General features: G+C 39.5%; 1 protein-coding gene across 1 annotated transcript in view; it reads right to left on the reverse strand.

Moving 5' to 3' along the window:
- Positions 1 to 25,260, reverse strand: part of LOC117813302 (protein turtle homolog B-like) — a 146,173-nt gene that overhangs the window by 12,858 nt on the left and 108,055 nt on the right. Inside the window, exons 15-18 of the mRNA XM_034684443.1 lie at positions 20,032 to 20,116; positions 15,222 to 15,386; positions 14,448 to 14,493; positions 2,317 to 3,951 (exon numbers count right to left, since the gene is read on the reverse strand). Coding sequence (XP_034540334.1) covers positions 2,317 to 3,951; positions 14,448 to 14,493; positions 15,222 to 15,386; positions 20,032 to 20,116 — 1,931 coding nt within the window. The remainder of the gene's footprint in view (positions 1 to 2,316; positions 3,952 to 14,447; positions 14,494 to 15,221; positions 15,387 to 20,031; positions 20,117 to 25,260) is intronic.

Here is a 25,260-nt window from a genome sequence, read left to right on the forward strand (position 1 = left end):
AGAGAAAGTGGAGTTTGTATTTCTGGTCAATGGGGTAGAAGAAGTCTGAAGACACTGGAGTACAATGGTTATGCTTGTTATATGTGCAGCTGTCATTCGTCATATAACAAGTGTCCACTATTTGTGAGTTATTTTGTGTGATGTCCTGTGAACTTTCTTGTGATTGTAATATTTGTTTTCTGTCTTATTTAAGTATCTACTTTAGGACTATGGGGGAAAGGTAGCTATTGTGCAAATCCTGCATATTTACATTGAAGCATGTGTCCTAATTAAACAAACTCAATAAAAAAAGGTTCTTAAACTTCATTCAAGTAAGTAAATCTCCTTATTATCTATGACATTCCTCTATCAAACTGGGCTGTGCATTGATCAGTTGTGCATTGAATAAAGAGGAAGGCCTTGTTAAAGTAGTTATTAGAGGTCAAATCTGATACCATCAACTTCACTGGCGAGACTAGAACATTCAAGAGATCTATAAAATGGCTTGTTTTAACATTACATTACCTTTTTGGAGAATGAAACCATGACATTCCTATCATAACTTGTACTGTGCTTACATCTCAAGACCAAATTTGTTTGAAGCACAGTTGACATTTGTTTCCGCTCAGGTGAGGGGGAGTCCAATTCTGCCATGCAGAAAATGTTTTGATTGTTTTCATTTTGTTCGTGTTTTTTTTTTTTTTTTTTTTACCTGTAACCATCTTTAAATGTGTTTGTTTGAATAGGTTACCTTTGCCAAAATGCTTTTCAGAATAGTGAACTATTTCACAAAAAATGTATGAAAAAATAATTCTCTTATTGGGATTTCAATTGTCTCACTTTTTTTTGTAACTTGAGGTAGAGTTCTTCAATGTTGGTTGTTGTTATTTGTGTGATCATACTGTGAATGTGGTCAGTTAGCAAACCACTCAAGCATGAAATCATGTTGGTGATACATCTGTGACCTAATCCATGGGCTACCAGATGGCGTATGCATGTTGGTCAGAATGCATAATGTGCAGAAGACTGCAGAACTTAAAATGCATTGCTTATTTAAGAAAAAAAAAATAAGAAAAAAGGAAAGAACTTAAACTATACGTGTTGACTGAAGGAAGGAACAAATCAAACAAAGACTTAAAGTCTTGTATTCCCCTTTAAAGGACGAGGTGATCAAAAAAGTCCCACCTGCTAACCCCCCCCTTTCAGACATGGATCCAACCCTTACCTATTGCGGTGTAGAGGACCTGGTCACAACAACGCTGCCCAGATAGCTGAGATCAATCAAAAACAAAGCAGGTAAGACTCCAGGAGCCATCAAGAACGACCACACTGCCCCTAATTTATAATGATGGAGACATTGCAGTACATGAGAAGCGGACAGGCCCTGTGACACACACTGCCCAACAACCTTTCCTGGGTAGTCAGACCTTGAGGTGTCCTGGGAGCAATTACAAGGGGCGGGGAGAGGAAGGTTACAGAAAAGGGAGATAGAGTAGGGAAAAGTCTCAGGAGTTGGGAAGTAAGGGAGAATTGGTTAGGTTACTGAGGCCGAGGATGGGCCGCAGGGCCTGCCAAGATGACCTCTTCTTAAAGCATCCCTCCGCATGATAAAGGAATCTTCAAAGGCTTGGAGCTAGACATAACAATGGGTGTTGGTTTTGTCTGGAGAATCAATTAGATGAATATCATGGGATTCCTCCTGTTAGGTGAAAGCAGGGTAACGCATGACACAGATGGAAAAACAGGGATCCTGTGGTGATGTCTGCAAGTTTGCAGGCTTTTAGGGGCTTTGCCAGACAATTCAAAACAGTGAACTGACACTGTTAGTTTTCATGTGAATGGACGGTAGCCCCAAAAGGTCTGAAATGTTATCTGTGAAGCATATTCGTTTCCTTGTGGATACAATATTTGGTTTCATATTTTTTTTTTGGGGGGGGGGGGGGGGTATTTCCTCTGAGATTGCGATGGTAAGTAAGGTAATAATTTTGGAACAATGCTTCACAGATTCGATGGGTGATTACCTCTAACTTATCTGACATGAAAAGCAGCATTGACCAAAGTGAAACTAAACTGAAAACATTTCTTGAATAAGCTTATCAAATAAATGATCACAACAAAATGGTTATCCGCCAACCACATAGTTTGCATTTTCACATTAAGTGTTAAAAATGGAAAAAGTATAAACTAACACATACAACTATTTGCCAAAGAGATACTGATGGATATCAGACAGCACTTCAGTAACCAAAATGTCACAACAACTTCACACATTAAAGCATTATGGGTTGGGGCAGATGACTCAAATGGTATCCTGCTCTGCATGCCTAATGCACCTACCCTGAAGGTGACAACTGGGGTGGAGAGGGCTGGGATGGAAGGATCTCCTCCTCAGTCCTTCTCTGAGATGGCATCTGCCCAAACATGTTGCTGCTTTCCATGGGGGGTGATGGGGACTGGGAGGCTGGGTAGCTGGTTGCAGAGGTGGCAAAGGCCATGTGGGAACGGTAGCTAGGACTGGCCCTCCTGCTACCATGGCCTAGTGCAGGTGAGGAAGAGGGGGAAGATCTCCTTGAGAAGCTGGCTGCGGAAGGGGGGAGGAGGGTAATTTCAGACATCTCTGGGGGTATGGGAGGATGGACAATACTTGGACGAGGCCGGGGACGTACTACAATCTCTGGGGAACCCTCATGTGAACTAAGGGGGCTTTGGGTGAGAGGTGAGAGTCGAGAGGGCTGGAGAACCACCTGATGCAAGCTGGAATCCATCCTACGAGCCTGTCTGGGACTGAAACGGGGGGTGGTTTCAAACCATCGTGTGTCCAGGCTACTAAATGTGCTAGGGACAATATGAGCCATTGGATCGGTGTAAGGCAAAACCGGCACACCCATACCGTGGCTTGTGTGTCTTAGCTGCCCTATATGTGCCTCTTGCATAGTAAAATGCTTGGCTGGGGAGCCATGAGGCTTGGCCTTGCTGGGGGACTTGCTTGAATGGCTCCTTGGGGCCAGTGGTAGGACAGCTGGGTAAGTAGGCATTGGAAGGGGGGAGGGCTGAAAAGCACTAAGGGGAAGTACATGAGGTGGAGGAGGATAAGGAGAGTCGTGGCGGAGATGTAGAGGGTGATGTGGTGGAAAAATGAATTGGGGCCCCTCCAAACTTGCAAATGTGAAGTCCAGTCCCTGCCAGATCTCCGGTGAACGAGAGGAAGAGGTGAGAGTCAGAGGAAGTGGGAAACCAGAGACAGAATATTGTGGGAAATCACCCTCCCCCATTTCTTCAGGAATCATTGGGTGACCAAAGGGACCTTCAGCAAGGTAAGGAGGAGAGGACATGACAGAGCTGAGTGGGCTGGTATCAGGCATGTAGAAGGGAGGTGGTGGATCATGATCCCCAGGAGGGCCTAGATATCCATAGAAAGCCCTGTGGTGGAGAGAGCCTCGGATCTGCCCTGTGGCCTGGAGCCGACTGCTCTCCATGATGGTCATACCTTCGAAGGGCCTGTGGAACCGAGGGCTGTAGGCTGGAGGTTGCAGGTAGGATTCCTGACTGGAGATGGGGGATATCTGGTGAGGCCGAAGAGGGGGCATAACTGGCGGTAGTGGCCTGGGGTCATCATTCTCTTCGTCTGACTGTCGGAATTCGGGGTAGAGGTCAGATTCCTCCACGAAAGGGAAGCCTTCAATGCGCCGGGGCTTAATAGACATTTCTATGTCAGTGGGATCTATGACAAACCGTCCATCCGGGCCTCGGCTTATAAGTTCAATGGGTGTTGTTGCTTCAGCTTCATGTTTAGAGTTGCCATACTTCTTGCTTGTTATTGCTCTTTTAGTCTTCATGTATAAAGACATTTCCTCCTTCTTCCCTGGACTTGGGGGTGGTTTCTTCCCACGCTGGTCGTGACTATCTTCAGAGGAGTCTGATGGGGATGCCTTCGAACGAATGCTCTCTGGGCTCACCTTTCCGGAAGATGACCTATTGTAAAGAATACAGAGAAAGTCAATATCAAGCAATTACAGAATTAAGTACTCTCTGCCAAGCAGAACTTAGTTTATGGTGTGGAGGATGAATCCAGCTGCTATAAAACAAAAATGAAAACAAATTTCATAAAGACCTGAGTTGTAAAAGCATCCGTGAAAACTATGGCGAAAGCAGCCTTTTTGACAGAATTACAGCAACTTCCACACACTTCATTTTTCAAAGTAATTTTTTAATAAAAGTGTGTATGTCCTGCAGTGCCATATAATCTTAAATACACATTTTGTAAAGCTAAGCAAGGACACATCTAATTCCTCTGTGCTTCACCATTCTACCTCTAACTTCAGAACTTAACCTGAACATATACTGTGCTTAAAAAGTGAGGGTTAGCAGAGTGTAGATGCAGAGGTTTCGTGAACCACCACAATACTGTCTTTGGCAAGTAGTCAGGAAGTGCACACGAGGAAAGGATACCACAAACTTGACAAAACAGAGTATATCTCAAACATATATTTATTTCATGCATGATTACAATACAAAAATGTGAGTAAACATTGACAACAACAAACTAGTTTGTGAGTACCTTCAGAGCCTCTCACTCCAGTTATCTAAACTAAGTTGGCCGTGTCCGTGACTGTGACATTCTATTTGTGTTCTTATTGGGTTTGGCATAGAAGCACATTGGTTTCAAAATTAGCCAACTACTTCAATAAAAGAAAACAACTTAATAACTCCAGATTACTTCCCTTCAAAGGCCCATTAAGTAAATAAATACATCTTATAATTCTTGTACAATTTACACTTGAAGTACTTCATCAAGACTATGTGGATTGGTTTGATCTGGCATGACTGACACTAAAGAAACACCCAGCCAACCATCATCACATTCTATTTTTAAGTCACCAAAACCAGTACCTAAAAAACAACATACTGAAAAAGTAGCTGAGTTGGCCAGTTAAGGGCAACTGTCTTTCTGTATTACAAGCTCTAGGTTGAAAAATGATAAAGAGGGCAGGGTTATATTAATAGAGTACAAAACATACTGTATAGTAGAGATGTTCCAATACCAGTTTTCCTTCCTGACATTCCAGCACATATAATGGGGTGTTGGGAATGACTTCCATTCAATACCAGTGAATTAAATAAAATAAACTGTATATATTATTGTGGGAAAACAGATTGCTGAACTAGTTTTGACCAAAATTTTAAGAGTATAAGGTCTACGGGTTGACTAGCACACTTGCTTATTTAGGATAACCAATTTAAGGAAGTATATCTGAGGTCTCTTTTGGTATGTATTGTTGCAGGAATGAGCCTTATTAAAGTACACAAAACGATACTGTCTATATTTATTAGGAAATTTTGACTGAAACAAAAGAGAGATAGAGAGAGAGAGAGAGAAAGAATGAAATGCATGTTTTTTTTAAGCCACAAATAGTTTATTTCCTGTATGATATAACATACTGCCAAAACTCATGGAAATAGCAAAGTCATGTATAAAGGCTATGCTTTGACCACAATCTAATTTAGGCAGCTGGGAAGAAAAAAACTTTTACATAAAATAGCTAGCAATAGTTGCTAAGAAAACACAAAGCAAACCAACAAGGGATAATAAAATATCAAGTATTATGTTGTCAAACAGAAATAATATACACAAAATTGTAACAGAGGCCTGTATGTCACAATCACCTGTCCAAAAGGGCTGATGCGTTGCTATTTATGTGCTCATAAAAGAGTCTGTTCTCATAATGTATCGTTCATCCATTATCTGAATCCTTCATTGCGTTCTTTTTGAAGGTTCGATACAGTCATACTGCTTACAATAACTTCCAAATCATCAACCTCTTAAACTAATTAGTGAAACAAGGTGTTAACAAATCAATCATAATTCCTTTAATGGTCCCATAGAATGAAGAACGTATCTTTCCTGCTTATCCATATATGCTTACTCTTCCTCCAGCCTAGCAACCCTGAGAATGTGGGAGCCGAATAGCCTCTGCATTGTTTCTGAGGCGCACCTTCTGGAGTTTCTACAAGGTGATTTGAATTGGCTCCTGTGATGACATAATGGCAGGAGTGATTTACATAGGCTCACATGCCCATGCCCATGCCCACTCCCACTCCCACTCCTTTGATTCTGCTTCCTCTTACACGATTGTGGTCTTTATTGATGGAGAGTCAAGATGTCTAAGGTTAGAGTCAGACATGCAAACTGCTCTGTTGTTGGTTGCAAAAACCAACACAAATGTCTATATTCTGTCCCTGCAATGAATACAGTAGATTACGAAAAATATTCGGCTTAGTCCTGTCGGGGGGGTTCTCGACATGTATTTTGGGGGGCGTTTTTTCCATCTCTGCATCTGTCTGCACAGTTCTGCACTCTGCACAAGGATTATGAGGTAAGAAACTGAGGCAACAGTTTTTTGCAAGCAAATTCAGAATCTTTCAAAAGCAAACTTTTTAAATTAACCATATTAATAATTTGGTTTTCTCTGATGATGCTAAATATCTTTAAAAAAGTAATTTCAAGCAAAAGGAATATCAGTATATAAATAAAATTAATAGGAAGGTCAAATTTGAGAGAAATTCAAGGTTATGGGGCATTAACTGCAGTAATTACAAACTCATTAAGATTAAGTGACTTTTAATGACAGTTTATATATGGGTCATCAGAATTACTTCATTAGTTTACTCTTGGATGAAGTACTGAAACTAGATAAAGTACTATAAACTATGCATGTTGTCCTGAGCAGCAGCTGAAACAAAAGAAACCACATAAATATTCACAAATCAAGCAGGGTAAGGCGCACAATGAAGAATGAGGAATTGCATCTTTGCTTGTTTAATTCAGTTAAAATCTGAACACAATTTCATCACTTAAGAAGTGCTGATAGATAGGTTTTGTTCACTTTGAGCCAGGTTGGCTGTTTTCCACCTGATCTATGCTAAAAGATAAGCTAACAAACTGCAAGCAACACATTTCAATCCAAATAATGACTGAGATGAAATAACAACCATTAAGTCTTAAAAGTGCTTATAGGCTGGTCTTGTTACTTTTACGCTAAGTCAGGCTAGCTGTTCCACCAACTACCACATGCTTTGCAAGAAGCTAAGCTAATCAGCTGCTGGATGGAGCTTTTTATTTGACACCGCAAATCAGCATTTCACACAATAGTTCCTTAAACAAATACTGAGAAGTACAGTGACGGAAAGGACATCTCAAGAATATGTTCTTAATTCTAAGAAGAGCAGTAGAGTAACTATCACATTAGTCAGAAGCTGACAAAATTCAATGACCCCTAAGTCTGTGTAAGCCTGGGCCAGGGAAATGTTAGCTTAGTTTCGCATTAAAACTGGAAACAGAAGGTAACAGCTAGTGTGGCTAAATTCAAAGGCTCAAAGTTAACTTTTTAACATGTTACACCATGGTGGCTAAGCCATGTAATATCTAAAAGTATAAAAAATATTTTTTTTGGCATTTGTGGTAGGTTATCTATCAGTGAGGCACTAGGCTAAAAAATGTTTCTCTCTGCTTTTGGTCTGCTGATAAACTATGCTAGCTATTCCCCAGCCCTAGCTTCAAATGAACATTATAGACATGAAAGTGTTTACTAAAGATTATAAACTCACATACAAAAGAATACCCTTTAAATATATATGAGTTTAATGTTGCCAGGTGCTAAAATCTTCTTAAAAGAAAACTTATTTTATTTTGGTTTCTAAAGGGGTTGTATGACGTACTTGTCAATAATAAATGTGTAACATGTAGGGGATCCTGGTCAGCCCGGCCACTTTTCTCTGCAAAATAAAGTGCTGAAAAGTGTATAAACAGAGCACACACGTGGCGACACTAGTGTCTGGGTCAGGGTTTCTTAAAATTTGCTAAATTGCATGATAGTAGAGTTTCTCAACAGCAGGGCCGTTTGACCAGGATCCCCTGTTGGATAGACACTTATTGTTAACAAGTACCCACTCATTTTTTAATATATACTTTAATGGACTACATCATAGAGTATTATGCCCATTTAATACAAGGTAAGGCAATTAATTTACTTAATCATCCAAAAGGTCAGAAATGGCTAAACGAAGGGTACGATCACGTGTGCCATTATTGATATCTGATGTCATGATAACTATAAGCTGAGAGAAATAAGCAACAGGTTTTTGTGCCCTTGATTCTTGTCCCACATTGCAATATGGACTTCTTTGTCTCCTTTGTCTTTTAACAATTGAACACTTTGACCAGTAATGTTGTTGCCTTTTGGGGACGATTGGCCTGAAGCATGCAGCCAGGTCAGGACTCTGAGGAGCTGGGTTGAACCAAAGTGAAGAGGAGGGGGGGGGTGTACAGTGTGCAAGGACAGGGGGACAATGTTTGGCACACTCACTGAGGACTGGAAGGCTGGGGCGTGTACCTGCCTGCGTCCAGCCCCTCCCAGTAGGGCTCAACACTGGGAATGAGGCTAAGTGGACTCCTGTAGAAGTGGGGAGATCAGACAGTAAGAAGTGGGAGGAGGGGTTATGGAGGTAATCAGGAAGCCTGTTGATGAAGGTTTGTTTGAAAACGCAACAGAGAGTTAGAAAAACTTTTCTATTATTGTTATTGAGTGGGTTGGACAAGATTGAAATGAAATAAAAGCATTTGTAAGTCACATAGATAATCTGAGAGAGATACATGTCAGAGACAGAGGGCGATAAAGCTAATAGAGGGGACAGAAATATAAAAGGTGGTCGCTGCACTTTGAGACAGTGCTTCAATTATTGACTTTAAAAGTATGTGAATGTTCTCAATGTTCTCAAACCCAAAAAGACCTGATGAAACTCAAGTTTCTCAGAGGCTTATTTTTTTTGCTTTGCATTGCTACTTTTCAAAAAGGGGACACCATGGAGATAACTGTTGCCAACATGTATGACATTTTGCAGGCAGATATGGCTTCATGATATGTGAAAAACGAACATGGGGGATGAACTCCTCCAAGGGGTATCACACAATCAAAGTCAAATTGAGTGTATGGCTAAACACCTGTATGATGAAAAGTTATCAAAATATTGTACAGAAATCAAAGGACGTGTATGTGGCAAGCCTTCAAATTTGCATCATTTACTAAAAAACAGGAAGTAGCTTATGAATCTGATGTACATGCTCCAATCTGACAGCAAGTGGACAGACGTCTTTAGTGGAAAGACTCAGCGTGTACACCAGGGAAAGATTAAGCACAGAAGTCACTCGATTTTTATGACTACATTATCTGTGGACATGTACAGACCGTCAAACATCAAGACATAAATTTGTGTCAAGAAATAAGATATCCTTCCACGCCAAAGATGAGCACACAAGACCATTAAGTATGAGACCTTGGATGTAATAAAGGAGCCAGAAAACTATGTCCAGAGAGCAAACTGAACCTGCATATCGAGGTTCTGGGTTTGGAATAGTTCTACAATATACTGTAGTATTAATGTGAACATGAAATCTGTTTCTGTTAATGGTATTTAAACCTTTCACATATTATTTACCTCCCCATATTGAGTTATAGTTGTCTTATTTGGTCATAACCATGTCACGAAACCAAATTTCTCATTAACTACTCACAGTAAAAACTGGGTTCAGGTGTTCGGCACTTACTTTTATTTATGTGCAGACAAAGCTGACTGAACTGAGGTTGGATAAAAAAGACAATTAATTGCATGCAGCCACAGACGCTGCTGGTGTTTCAGTAATCTGCGATATTGGGTAACATCATCCGTCATAAATGGCCACACAGTTGCATCAAAGCAAACAGCTTTTTGGCTCAAAGTTCGGAAATAATGCACGTTATCACTGAATCAATATTTTAGCAATGTGGATCAATTCTGGTGTTAGAAAAATAGTCAGTCCGTATGGAAATTTTTCATATTTATGTTCCATCGAATCCAGTGGTCTTTTAATCATCATTTTCTTACTTCCTGCTTGATATTGCTGCTTGGTCAGTGATCCTATACTTCAAAACACAGACACATCACACCAACTGTGCCAGGGGTAAATTTTTGAGTCTCTCAGATTCAGAGCTGCTATAGAAAGTACATGTTTTTGTGTTAGTTGCCTCATTGTTTCTTGTTGCCTTATTGTGATAGGTTCCCAATCAGAGGGTTGATGGTTTTATCCCTAGCCCCTTCAGTCCACATCCCACGTATTCTTTGAGGAGACACTAAGCCCCTTAATTTGTCATGTAACCAGTGGTGGACAGTAACAAAGTAAATTTACTTGAGTACAGTACTTTAGTACATTTTTTGAGTATCTGTACTTAAGTATTATTTTTTGGGGGAACTTATTACTTTTACTCCACTACATTCAGAAGACAATCATTGTACTTTTTACTCCACTACATTTCTATCAATGCTCTAGTTACTCACTACTTTTGCTTTGAAGTCAGCTCATTAATGTCCTTCTCTTTTCTGAAATCAGATCCCACGGTTGAACGTGGAGCAAACACAGAGCATCACTCAGATCAGGCAGTTCATGTAGAGGTGGTAATGATGGCTCTGATTCTCCACCTGAGCATCCATGGTCATATCTTCAGTCCGTGTTAGAGGTTTTTGAAATGAAGAATGATACGTATTGTTTGAAATGTTCTCCCTGTTTCCCACTCTACCCAAACATACAAAAATTCACAGTCCAACCTGAGAAAGTGTGTTGAGCTATGTAACATTTGTTTCATTCCAGATGAACATTTCAAACTAAGTTGTCTGTGTAGTAACTTGTTGTTTTTATTCCATGGTTTAGTTTTTAGAGATCTCAAGTAATGGTTTCTAGATAACACAATATAACATAATTTAACAGAATGTACTTCTATGTATTCTTGACTGCACTTATGTATCTTGAGAATACAATGTTTTAAGATTTTTCAAGAAGCACTTTGAATACTTCAGTATTGTAACTCAAGTAATAATTTGACAGAGCAACTTTCACTTGTATAGGAGTAATATTTGACATGGAGTATCTATACTTTGACTTAAGCAATTAAGCTGTGTACTTTGTCCACCACTGCATGTAACAGTGTGTATGTTAGTGTGTATGTTATTAGTAAGACTGATATGCACTTTGTATAACAGCCCCTGTATGAATCTTTGTAAGACTGAAAGTGACATGTATTGTTAAAGCATTTTGAGTGGTCAAGCACAGCATCATGAGTGTGCAGTTAACTTACGGTTTATCTCCTGAAAAGCCTTTTTGTTTCCTTTAACTCTGAGTATAATCTTGGCAATCTTAAAAAAATATCATCCGTCTATGAATTTATTGTGTACTTCTGTGTTCAACATTCAGTGAAATAGAGCTATTTTTAAACCCTGCAAAAAATTGTAATGCCTTCTTGTCCATTACAGGAGTTGATAAAACTGTTGCCTAGAGCACATATGAGTTTAGACGGTTGTTTTCTGTGATTTTCAACAAAAAAATGTACTCTGGTCAGAATATTTAACATCTTTGTTTCTATCTTTTTCACTGTTTCATCAACCACCCACCCATCCATCAATCCAACACATACTGCCATACATACTTACAAACATACATATTGCTGGTCAAAAGTAGACAATGGAATATTTCTTACTCTTCCATACACAGTGTGTCCACTCTAGTAGTAATATATCCCTTTACTTTACATATAGCATCATTTGGTAATATTATAAGGTGACATCGTAGAAATAAGATTTGTTATGCAGATGATTCTCAATTAGTCTTTAAAAAAACATACCAAACTTAAGGCCTGCCTTAAGGACAAAAAGACCTGGATGATCAGATATTTTCTACTACTTGACTCAGATAAAACTGAGGTTATTTTGGGCACCACCAGGAGTTCTTTTTGGTCAGGATACGTCATTGAAAAAACAGATTTTATGGACAGCATTTAATCATCAACACAACATCACAAAATCCAGCACATCCTATCTCAAAACAATGCAGAAAAAAATAGTTCATGCATTTGTTACTTCTCTTTGTTGGTTTGTTGCAGATCCTTGGTATCAAGCTGCTCTGTTAACTCCCTTAAATGTCCTAGTTATGCAGCTGTAGTCTAACTGTGTCTAACTTGACACACCAGCTTCCGTCTTCCCTTCTCTCTATAAGTACGTGGTTTGTTTTTTTTAATCAATGCTTATTAATACCCTTCAGGGAGTTTTGTGCTTCCATGTCTTGTACGTTCCTCCATATCATTGTTAAGGACCCCCTGCTGCTGTGGACCTGCTTGATTTAAACTGTTAGATTTATTTTTTCACTTGAGCCTCGCTCCTCTGATCAGACCAGGCCTTAAAGGCAGATGTTTTAACTTGTCTCTTGGAGCTGACAGAGTGATGGATTCTTTCTTTTTGGTGCACCAGTGCCACTTGCTTGAGTATGCAGGCTCACTGGCATGGCTTGGGTGATTAATGTTATTAGTTCCACCTGCTATGAAGCGTTAAAATGTCAGCTGTGAAAAAAAGTCTATTAAGGGACCTGAGACGTCCTTTATGATAGTGGATTGGTTGAATTCAGGGTGACACAAGGACAGGGGAAAGAAAAGACATGAAATAAAGGATAGAGCTTTTATCAGTGGCAGCCTTGCTGCATTAATTACACCACATTATCCTTTGAGTGAGGCATACTGTATACAATGGATATGCTGAGATCTCAGATCTGAGATCTTGAGACTTATGTACGTGAAAAATCTGTCAATGCTGTAACTTTAAATAAAATCAATTTCCTTTATATTTTACATAAATTACAAATACAAACTCAACTCCTAATGAAGTTGGGACATGATGTAAAATATTACTAAAAACAGAACTTGATGGTTTGCAAATCCTTTAAACCATATGTATAATTGAAGATAGTGCAAATACAACATAATGTATCAAATATTGATACTGAAATTGTCCCTTTCTTGGCTGATATAGGAGTACAGCTGCTCAATGTCTTTGGGGTCTCCTTTACCGTATTTTTCAATGCTCCAAATGTTTTCAGTGGGTGAAAAGTTGGGACTGCAGGCAGGCCAGTTTAGCACCCAGACTCTTCTACTATGGAGCCATGCTGTTGTAATACATGCAGAATGTGGTTTGGCATTGTCTTGCTGATATACAGATGAACTTTGCTGAAAAGCCTTGTCTGCATGGCAGCATATGTTGCTCCAGAATCTGTATTCGTTCAGCATTGATGGTTCCTTCACAGGTGTGCAAGCTATCCGTGCCACAGGCATCCACATACCATGATGGATGCTGGCTTTTAAACTGTGTATGATAACAAGCCAGGTGGTCCCTCCCCTCTTAAGGACGTGACATCCATAACTTTCGTAAAGAATGTACAATCTTGACTACTGGACAGTTTTCCACTTTGCCTCAGTCCATCTTAAACGGGCTCAGGCCCCAGGAGTTGACGTTTCTGGATCATGTTTATGTATGGTTTCCTTTATGAGTGGTACGGTTTTAACCTGCATTAGTGGATGCAGCGAGAGGCTCAGCCTCTCTGGGGTGTTGTTTTTCAACCCAGTCTATAACGCACTCCTAACCTGTTGCAAATGAATCTCATTAGTCAGGAGATGTTCCTCTAGGTGGCTGTTTTTTTTAGCATTACATACATTTATTAAGTGTTGTTGTTGTCCCTGTTCTTTTAATGTCCATGTTGCTGGCATCAAATTTCAAATGAGCATATATTTTTCACAACTTTTAAGTTTCAATATTATGTATATTCTCACTATTTTCTATTAAATATAGGGTTAACATGACCCTTAAACTACCAAATTCAGTTTTTATTAACATTTTCCACTAACTTTCCTACCTTGAAATTGTGGTTGTATTTTAAGAAACATAAACAAAGATACAAATAATCTGGTTAGCTCTGTTCAAACATAAATAAAGGTTTGCATGTATCGAAAGTATTTTACATTTTAAAGGAACAACCAGTTGATAATGAAGCAATGCACCTTGATGTGATGGTCTCCATACTTTCTATGCGTATGTCTCATTGTCATTTCCTCTAAATGATGTAAAACAGAAACAGAGCTCCCAGCTCAAGGAATCCTTGGCTCAGAATAGCCAAATATAAATATATACGTCATCAGTTTGGAATTTATTTTCAGTTTAAAAGCAAACACGTCTATAACTCAGAAGACTTGGAGAAAGCAAGAACTAGAATAACACAAAAGTGCTGTGCTGTATTTAAAGTAAGAGATGATATATAATATGCTTAAATCCTAAAATAAAATGAATTCAAGAGACAAACACCACCAAAACTGAGGAACACTAACGTCATGTCAAACAGTTAAACTGTGATGTTGTGATTTATATAAAATAGAATAATTAATTTCTTCAAGCCTCTTAACACTTTGCAGACTTTGTTTGTCAAATGCTTCTGCATTGACTAAATTATTTGGATGAATTACATGAAATTCAATGTGGAATGGAATAGCTGCTGGGAGCTGTATTTGTTGTAGAGCACTGTGCCATGTGGCACCGAGACAGTTCTGTGTCTTGTGGGAGTTACTTACGGAGTTTCCATGCTTTTTCTGCAGTGGGTTATGGAGAGGGGAGGATCTAGAAAATGGAAAAAGACAATAAGATTATCACTGTCATTTAAGACTGGCTTGAATTGTGTTTATGTATTCACTAGGTATGTGTTTGTGTTTACTGCAGAGATGCCCAAAACTTAGTCTGAAATGTTTCAAATAATTCATGATGATTACAAAACACACAGCTGTTTCATCCTCTTGTCATGCTAAGAGCAAAATTAACTCAATACGATATTTGTGAATTGTTTTAAACTGATTGAGATAAATTCAATTTTAAGAAGGCTTTGTAGCTACTTCAAATCTTACTGATAATGAGAACGTTTTTCTACTTTAAAAAATATTAGGTATGCAGTGCATACCATCAAGCATGGTTTTCATGCTGTTACATAGCGTTATTTTCTGGAGCTGAGATGCTGAGGAGCAAGACATCTTGCATCCTTACTATCTCTGCTGAAAGTGGTGAATGCAAAACAGCAGTGGTTGATAGCCATTCTCAAGCGACCAACCTGACCAGGTTCCCCTGTTGGTATCACAACAACTATAGACAGGTAACGCATAAAAACCCACTTAAAAAAATGGAGCAATCCCATTAAGAAGTCTAAGCTTCCCTCCTTTCCAACTTAAAATGCCGGAGGTAGCAAATACCACTGAACAGTCTTAAGGAATCTTTTTTTGTGACAGTGAAAAAGTTTCCCTAATATTTGTCAAACTGAATGTTGAGATGACTCGTGATGACCGTGACTTTATCCTCACCTCTTTTCCTCTTCAGTTTCCGTCGGCGCTGCTTGTTGACGAAGCAGGCTGCCATCGTGCTAAACAGGACGGCTGCTGCCAGGAAACAGATGGTGGCCACAATACCGGCCACCACAGGACGCGCCAGTCCACGTTCCTCCACCATCTCTGGAGGAGGGAAGAAGTCTGTGAGATGAGGAGGGAGGTGGGATAAAACAGTGTAAGATGATGGGACAGAGAGGAGAAGGTGGAGGAGGCGACAGAATAAAGTTAAAGCAAACAGAGCAGAGAAACACGTAAAGCTTGGAATTGATCACCAGATTTCTGCAATGTTGTTGGAACCTATCTTGGCCAGGACTCTCCTATCTTGGCCAGGACTCTCCTATCTTGGCCAGGACTCTCTTGGAAAATATATTTTTAATCTCAATGAGCATTTCCTGGTTAAATAAAGGTTATAATAACATTCTTTATCTGCCTCTGTTCTTTTTATGGGAACTTTCCCTTGTGTGGTAATCTCACATCACTGCTATATCAAACCATCCTCTTTAAGAACTCACAGTGATCTGATCATGTAATGATATGAGAAACTGAATCAGCCTGAACAAACAATAAAAACTGTCATCCCACAGTTCACAGGCTCCTGCGTGGAAACCTAAGAAGGCCGACAAAAGGAAAGTTCATGTCATATCCATTAGGATCCAATGTGCTGTAGCTAACTTTGCTACTGAGGGTTGAGTGTTTATGCAGGGTGTAAGCCATGGTGACTTTGTAGAATGTAGAAGTTAAAAACACACAAAGCAATAACACATTTTTTCCAACAATTTTAAACAAACACTTAAAGTAGATGTACTTTGACCAAAAGCATTAGCCACTGAAAGATCACCCTGTTGTCTTGAAATCTATGATGGCAAACTGTCAAATGTCTGTGTATACATTAGTAATTTAGCCCCATCCATCAATCTGAAGCTCTTCCCATTAGGTGGTGCGGGGGTTTAAGCTGATCCAAGCTGTCATTGGGCAAGAGGTGGGGTACACGCTAGACTCTCTGATCAAGCAAGGATGACACAAAGGGACAAAGAAACCATGTATGCACATGCTCACTCCTACATGTAATTAAGAGTCACTAATCAACCTCCCAAGACTTTGGACTGTGAGAGGAAGCTGGAAGAAGTAGAGGAACATACTGTACAGAGAAAACATAAAAACATCAGCACAGAAAGACTCTTGCCTGGCTCGCGATTCAAACCAAGAACCTTTTCTGCTGTGAAGTGACAGAGCTAACTATTGCACCACTATGCAGCCTTAGTTCAAATCCAACAAATATATATATATATATATCTATATATAAATAGTTCAGGTTTAAAAAAGAATTGGAATTCCCTCTCAAGTAAAATCCCGACTACAGATCTTTGTGTGTTTTTCTGAACTGTGTTAATGCTCCTTTAAAAGGAGGTCAGTGGGGTGTCAATTCAGCCTAATGATTCAATCTGGTGCCTTATTTACAGAGACCTGGAAGCTGGCAGCCAGGGTTCGATTCTGACCTTTGCCTCATGTCATCCCCGAAACTCTCCCCAGTTTCCCACTGTATCCACTGACCTTTCCTCTCAAAAAGGCATAAAGCCCCAAAATAAACTTGAACATTAATAAATAAGTTAATTAAGCAAATTAACTGTCTGACTCCTCTACCACTGGCTCTGATTTTTAGTGCTTTGAAATGGATTTGTTTAGACCAGGGTTTTCTCTAAATAAATGTGATGACACGCAATCAATGAACCAAATTTATTTATACCCAGAAGAACTTTTCTCCTTCAGAGGAAAAAAGGAGAAACTGTCTTCTCCTCCTCTTAAACATGATCATCTACAGTAAAGACTTCTAAGATCAATCACAGTTTCCTGAATGGATTGCCTGTTTAATTATGATGTCTTCAGCCTTTACTGTCATCTCATATATGGATCCATTTTTAACATCATGTTGTTTTTCATTTTATCATGTTTTGTTTGTTTTTTACTTTAGGCGGCATCATGAGTATATGATCTGAGGCTGTTTAGCACAGTGATTATATACTTGTATGCACTTGTGTTTGTTCGTGACTTATGAGTAATTTATTACACTTCTGCAATAGATGGTGCTTGGATGCCTTGTTTGATTTATTTGTAATTATGAGTAGAAATATAGATATCCTGTTTTAACTATGAGTTCGCTGCTTCTGATAACCTCTTTTATATACTGCCCCGAGAAAGCTGCAGTACAAGAAAGTCATTTTTTTAAGGCAACTTCACCTCGCAGGGTGCTGGTTCGTATGACTCCAGTAGCTGAGACAGTATTTCATTGAATGTGTAATCACCATCTGGACCATAGTACAGAGCTCCTATAACCTCGATCAAAAAATGATTTCAAACAACAGCAGAGGACAGCGGGAAATAAAGTGCTCTGATCCAAACAGCACAAACGTCTGGCAGACATGAAATGTTCATCATCCAGGCTGGAGGTGGAGGACCTGAGACAGGAAGAGAAACTGGATGCTGATTCATACCAGGTGTATTTAGAGATAATAAGGCATGGCTGTACTGAAAAAGTAGGCATAGATAAAGTTTTCTTTCTGTTGCATATCATGAAATATATTCTACTGTTAATAGTTATCTGATGCTCTGTTCAACATTGACAGCTTGTTATCCTCAGTCATGTGATAAAGATATATTTATGTGTCACAAATGTTCCTTTTAGTAATCAAATTCAAGCGTTTAGAGATAACAACAAGCTCTGCAGCTTCTCTTACTTCTGCTCTAGAGCAATATGTATCCTGAACAATTGCAGTTGAACACATGCTAATGCATCATCCAGTGTGGGACCAGGAGGATATCATGTCAACATTTGTTAAGAACTTGTTGAAATGGTTTATGAGCTGCACCAAAGCATGACACAGCAAAATTCATAACTCTGTATATTCTGTATTATTTATATCATTTAATTTACTTCTAAAGCACTACTGGTTAGATGCAATCGATATTGCATTGCTTGTACCTGTGACATGCCCAATGACAATAAACTGAATCTAATCTAATCTAATCTAATCTAAAATTCAGTTCTTTACCACTGATGATAACAGGACTTACACAAACATGTGATCAGTAAAAACATCTCAGTCATCTTTAAAGCACCCCAATTATTTAATAATAGTCATATTTTGACATAATGGTCAGAGAAAGCAAGCAAGTGTACTCAGTTTCCACTCAGAAACCAACAGGAGTCTTTGATCCTCATGTTGAATAAATCTCTACATTCAACAGTAGGGGGCAGCAGAGTGCTTCCAGTGATCAGGGGCTTACTGAGCAAATCTCTAAATGCTACCAACAGCTGCTTAAACCAAATGATGTGTACTCAGTGACCTCTGCAAGGGAGTGACATCACATTTTCAGGGGTTTAATTTAGATTCAAAACAGATTTTCAGTGCAGCGACCAAAAATAGAACTGCCTTTAATGAATCTTGCTTTTTTTAGCACCGTGCAGCCCATCTCAATCGGTGGGAGACGATGATGTCATACTCTTCAGGATGGTACAAAGGAGTGTGTGCATGTAAAGCAAGCTTAAATATAATAGTGCTGACTGGGCAAGATGTAAAGTTGGAGTTGCTGCGTGTGCAATACATCTCCGTCCCCCACCCTCAGCTCAGAAACGATAAGATTGCCTGAGGTTAGAGAGGCAGGTTGCTGCCAGAAGTTGTCGGGTTGAATACTGGCATTGACAAACTGGAATTACAACCTTGCTGTTTTATGCCTTTACCAACGAGTCAAGTAGCAGTTCACGTCCATCAGTGTTCCCCACAGAATGACTGAATGACTCACAATATATTTCATACCCTACAAATAAATGTCCCAATAAAACAAACAACAGATTAATTATACCTACAGGAGAGGTCCCACCACAACCATCTACAAGAAGGACATAAAACATGAGAACATCTGTCTCCTTCTCTGTTCCTCTGCAGGTCATGTGACTGTCAGTAGAACTTCTTGACAAAACAATTAAACGTCCTCACTTCTTGACCTGATGAATGACCTGCAGAGAGCTGGGACTAAAGTAACAAAGGCTACCATCAGTAACACACTACCCCGAGAGGGACTCAAATCCTGCAGCGCCAGGCGTGTCCCCCTGCTTAAGCCAGTACATGTCCAGGCCCATCTGAAGTTTGCCAGAGAGCATATGGATGATCCAGAAGAGGATTGGGAGAATATCATGTGGTCAGATTAAACCAAAATAGAACTTTTTGGTAAAAACTCAACTCGTCGTGTTTGGAGGAAGAAGAATGCTGAGTTGCATCCCAAGAACACCATACCTACTGTGAAGCATGGGGGTGGAAACCTCATGCTTTGGAGCTGTTTTTCTGCAAAGGGGACAGGACGACTGATCCGTGTTAAGGGAAGAATGAACGGGCCATGTATTGTGAGATTTTAAGCCAAAACATCAGTGCTCTAGAGGAGATCTGCATGGAGGAATGGGCCAAAATACCAGTTACAGTGTGTGCAAACCTGGTGAAGACTTACAGGAAACGTTTGACCTCTGTCATTGCCAACAAAGGTTATGTTACAAAGTATTGAGTTGAACTTTTGTTATTGACCAAATACTTTTTTTCCACCATAATTTACAAATAAATTCTTTAAAAATCCTACAATGTGATTTCCTGGATTTTTTTTCTTATTTTGTCTCTCATAGTTGAAGTGTACCTCTGATGAAAATTACAGACCTCTCTCATCTTTCTAAGTTGGAGAACTTGCAATATCAGTGGCTGACTAAATACTTTTTTGCCCCACTGTATGTGATGTGATGTCTCACCTGTGCTGGACACTCCCACTACATTACTGGGTTCGCTGATCGTGTCATCCATGATTGCCATGACACGGAACTCGTACCAGGCCTCCTGAAAACAGAGAAACACAGAGATCACACAAAGAAGGCTGTGCAGCTCAGTCATTGAGAGTTACCATGTAGTTTAAGGAACACAGGATAGTTTGGTAAAAGTCTTACTGGGAAAAAGATGAGAAAATGTTAATGATAATAAAAAAACTTCAAAGTGAAAATGTATCCTCAACCCTTTTTTCACTGCAAATACACAAGAGCGCTGTAAAAAAAGTCCTGCTGTCAGTCCACTGGTCTTTGACATTGATTGCACAATGGCACAACACTGATAACCCTGTGTCTGATTAGAAAAAAGAAAAACTACATTGCGTTGTGGCATGACATGTACAAAACAATGCAAGCCTCGGACAGACACACTCTCAGACATGCACACACACTTACTGCACCTGTTACTACCTCTTATGACAGCAACTGGGTAGGACAACTTTGTCCCACTGTCATGCCCATTCGACATTAAAGGCATGACGTTACAGGGGGGGAAATATCCCACTCAAAAGTGGCAATATCAAAGGGGCTACAGCTGCATAAATGCCAATCTACATAATTAGTTTGAAATGGTAGATCTCTTTTCAAAAGGTGCTTCACCGATCATATCAGTTTACAAAATGCATACCAATCAGTCAATCAGAACACTTGAGTAATTCCAGTGACTTCTAAAAGTCATGTCACACCACTAGATGTTGGCGATGATATAACCATGATCTTGGGACTGCACTTGATGAAAAGTTAACCTTGAGAACAATGAGTGAGCTTGGAGAGTCCTACAAAATTGCTTTTATTTCAATTTAAATCACAAGCAGGCTGCTTATAAGAACAACAAATATGACAGTCATCTCTGTGGAAAATGTTCAAGAGTAGATAAAAAGGAATGATGCCTGTGAGCTAGCTTGGGCAGGCAACTCGAGCACTAACTTCACATTTGCCACGTCTCATTCTCCCATCCCCTGAAAAAACACATCTTCCCAGTTAGCCGGCCTATTGAAGCTATAAGATTTTTAATCTATGCCTCTGCTCTGCCATTGCCACCGCTGCCCTGCGCAAGCACTACACTCCAACTTTTAGCCTCATCAACTCCCAGCATCCGCCTGCAGGCTCTGATTGGAAGATATTACCTCATCACTCCCTAATTTCTGCAAGTTAAGTTAATCTGTGAGATGTGATGATTTTGTGAGCCTTGTCGCCAAAAACACAATGTTCTGCTGCTGAAATAAAGTTCTAACCAGTGAAGTAGAAGTTGATGGACTAAACTGAACACATAATTAACTCCATCATTAAAATGAGGGACATTTTTTTCCAAAATTAAGGCCTTGGGGGCGGCAGTAGCTCAGTCCATAGGGACTTGGCTTAGGAACCGAAGGGTCGCCGATTCGAGTCCCAGTATGGATGAAGTTTGGCAAGTGTACTGGTGGCTTGGGGGGGTGCTGGTTCTCTTGCCTGGGCACCGCCGAGGTGCCCTATGAAGTACGCTTCTTATTCTTCTTCTTCTTCTTCTTCTTCTTCTTCTTCTTCTTCTTCTTCTTCTTCTTTTCACTTGTTTTAGGGCAGTGTAGTACTCAAGTCCAGGACTAGGGCTGTTTCCGAAATCGCCTACTATACTATCAGTACGTACTGATATGTCCAAAATTCAGTATGTAGTAAGTAGTATGTGAACAAGAGCAAAATCTGCAGTATGCCAAAACTCCCCGGATGTCTACTGATTCGGGAAAATATCTCAGTGTGCATCGGACCAGTCTTCCTCGCGTACTGTTTCCCATAATGCACAGCGCTCGTTCTGCTTTTTCTTTTTCCTCATTTTTTGACGGGAGGAAATCCGTTTTTGGGTGCTGTGAAAGTTATCAAATTACATATAAACCACTTCCTAACTTTTTAAATCATAAATGGATGCTAAATAAGTATTTTATTTATCGGCTTCGCCGTTGTTTACTTCCGCTTTCCGAAACCGGAAATCCAGCGAAGTCTGGCTCAGCATGCTGCATGACAGATCGGACAGAACAGTCATACTACATACTAAATTCAAATGCAGTATGTAGTAGGCAATACCTACTGCCTACTACATTAGTAAGTAGTATGTAGCAGGCCGTTTCGGAAACAGCCTAGGACTTGAGTCCTGATCTTTGGGATTATCAAATGGCAGGACATGATATCAAAAGCCCAATGTGAAACTGATAGAGCGATAACCTATCCAGACTTAGACCATTTTTTGTATCAAGCTGTAAACATGTTTAATTTGTCTGTACAGATCAGCATTTTTGAATAGGTGTGTATGTGGCTTACAGTGTTTCTACAATTCACGTCATTAGCTTTGCCCAAATAGAACTTGCATCTAACCACGTCTTTACATTGACTTTACATGTCATTCACTTGCCAGAATAATTGTATTCGTCTTGTTTGAGCACAACATTAGAAGCAAAAACAAGGACCTTAAGTTGAAGTACTGTGATCACATTGCAGTCATTTCACCCTGTTTCATGGCTGCAGGCTAATACTATCTGCTGAAGCAATTTAACAAAAAATTAACTTGTGAGTCAACGTGTAATGAACTTCAAGATAAATAAAAAATAGGGTTAAAAATACTGAAATTACTTTTAAAGATGGATTAATAACCTGATTATGCTGTAATAAGAGGACACGCTGAGACTTTCAGAGCCTGTTTCATTGCTTCTAAATATGCAGGATCAGCAGCACGGATAGTATCCTGCTCAAGTATTCTTCAGAATGGGGCAACACTTTACTGTTGCCATAACACTCAGAAACCTTTTGATGCAAATGCTTTGAACTAAGCTGTCAGCTCAGTGGTTTCCTACTCGGTTAGAATATATTGAGAATCTTAATGTGGGAAAGAGACTCAGACTCAACATCATGCCAACACTTGCACACAAACACACAAGCATCCCTTCTGATCACCTTAGCAGATGCAGTGAGAAATGTGCAGGAAAAGTTATACAAGCTAGGTGTAGTGTATGTGTGGTGGGAGGGCTGGAGGAGATGTGTGTGTGGGTGTTTGCTGTGCCATGAAAGGAGAGATAAAAGCATCTGCATGGAGCTGAAGAGTGGTGGTTAGATTAAAGACGGGAGCTCAAATGCTTCGTTGTGAGAGAATTACCCCACATGAGCACGGCGGGAAAAATAAGCCTTGTGTCAGAGCTCATGAATCAGTAAAGATGTGTAGATTTTTACTCTGCCTGGGGGATAATTATTCTGTGAAATTCACATTTCTTAAAAAAAAAGCATGATGTTTCACTTATCCTCATTTAGTTCTCTGTTTTGAGGTTATGTTCAGACCTACTTGTGTTTCTATTCTCCATGTTACACACAACTTACAAGAAAATCCTAAAGACAGGGACAGAAAGTGAGCCCAGTCAGCATGTGCACACCTGCATTGTTACTATGACAACCAAGGTGAAAACGGCAGCACATTGTTATGTCCAATCTGCTTCTGGCACTTTAATCTGGAGTATAATCGGTCAACAAATTAACTCTGCCTGGAGTGTTTAGTGTTTGAGCTGGTGGGTTCATTAAGCAGGTCTTTGTCCGGTGTTTAAAGTCTCACTGAATCTGAGGCTCCTGAAGTCAAAGGAAGTTTAGGTGTACTTAAACTTAGAAATATTTCTATATAACTTAGAGACCTGGAAGAATTATAGGCACAAAGGTTTGGAAATTTCTCCAGACGATCAGAATGAACGGTATTAGTGAGAAAAGCTGTCATGGCTGCAATCACCAAATATGAACAATGCCTCTATTTCCTCCCACTGTAAAAAAATCAATAAAGCCAAAATGCTGCCACATTGGGGGCTGACCTATTGGGCTGGTGACGTATTTTGGAGCCAAAACATGCAAAAGCGATCTAACTGGTAGAGGACTGGCGTCACATGCCTTCTGCGCACTTTCAAAACAACTTCCTGACTAAGTAAGGTCCTTCAGGTCAGTACAGTCCACAGCAGAATAGTAGCCTTTAACATGAACTTTGTGATTCATCACTGTATAACTTTGAATGGGTTTATGAAATAAATATAACACACTTTACCCACGCAGTCTTTAACTTGTCCTTTACAGCATGCTGCTTTCTCTGCCTCATATCCTCTCTCCTTTTAACTATATGTTCGAACAGGAAACATCTATTAAACAGTATGAATGTATGCTAAAAGGGACTCAAGGATACTTCAGGGTACAGCTTTGAGTGAACCATTTTCTATATTTTTGTGTGTTGTAATGCCTTTTAGCTTTTACCGTCATTTTGTATCATCATCATCAATCAATGACAGATTTGAGCAGTCAAGTTTCACTTGTTTCTGGTTCTTACCTCGATTTTTACCTCAACAAAAAGGTTTATGTCAGTGTAGGGATCCTTTCTGTAAAGTTGTCACACACTCAGAGTAAAAGTCTGAGTCTGTCTGTGAGACATCACACTGAGTAAAAACAGGCCGGGGTTTAATTAACTTGAGAGCTGAGCCATGAGATTAAAGTTCTTTAACACTCTGAAACAAACACGCCTTACTGTCTCCTTTAGTTCCTCCACCTTCAGCAGCAAACTGTTAAATCAATACAGATAAGACCGAGCAGAAAAGAAAAAAAACACAATTGGTCCCTTACAACTGAATCTATTTCTGAGTAATGGCTGGTTTAAATGAACCGACTGAATGCTATGTTCTTTAAGAGAAGATTGACTGATGATGAATAGAACACGCTGATCTCAGAGATGTCAAAAGAACCTGCATTTCACTTATACTGCTCTGCCTTTCATCTATACTGCTCTCAAATCCATGTATCATTCCTTCCTTTTTCAATATGGAACCAAAATAGATAAGAAAACAACTTGTTGCTTTAACATTTGTTTCTGAAACCAAAGTGAAAAAGAGGATAACAAATTGTTTTCTGATTTCCAATCTTGTGCTGTTGTCAAAATGGAGGAACAGATAACAAGCGTTGAAATCCACTTCATTCGACTTTGTTTTTATCAGTTATAGTTATAGTTTATTATTTGATATTGTCCTTATCTGATATACCAAAATATCACCACATGCTTCTAAAAGCAACACAAAAGTGAATGCAGTTACAGCATCTAAAAGAGATCTTAGCCCGGGACTTTGAATAGGTAGCCCCAATGACACTGACACTTTTATTTTGCTATGTGCTTTTTTTATGGCA

The sequence above is a fragment of the Notolabrus celidotus genome, chromosome 5 (genome assembly GCF_009762535.1).
Source record: "Notolabrus celidotus isolate fNotCel1 chromosome 5, fNotCel1.pri, whole genome shotgun sequence".
In the NCBI taxonomy this organism is placed as follows: Eukaryota; Metazoa; Chordata; class Actinopteri; order Labriformes; family Labridae; genus Notolabrus; species Notolabrus celidotus.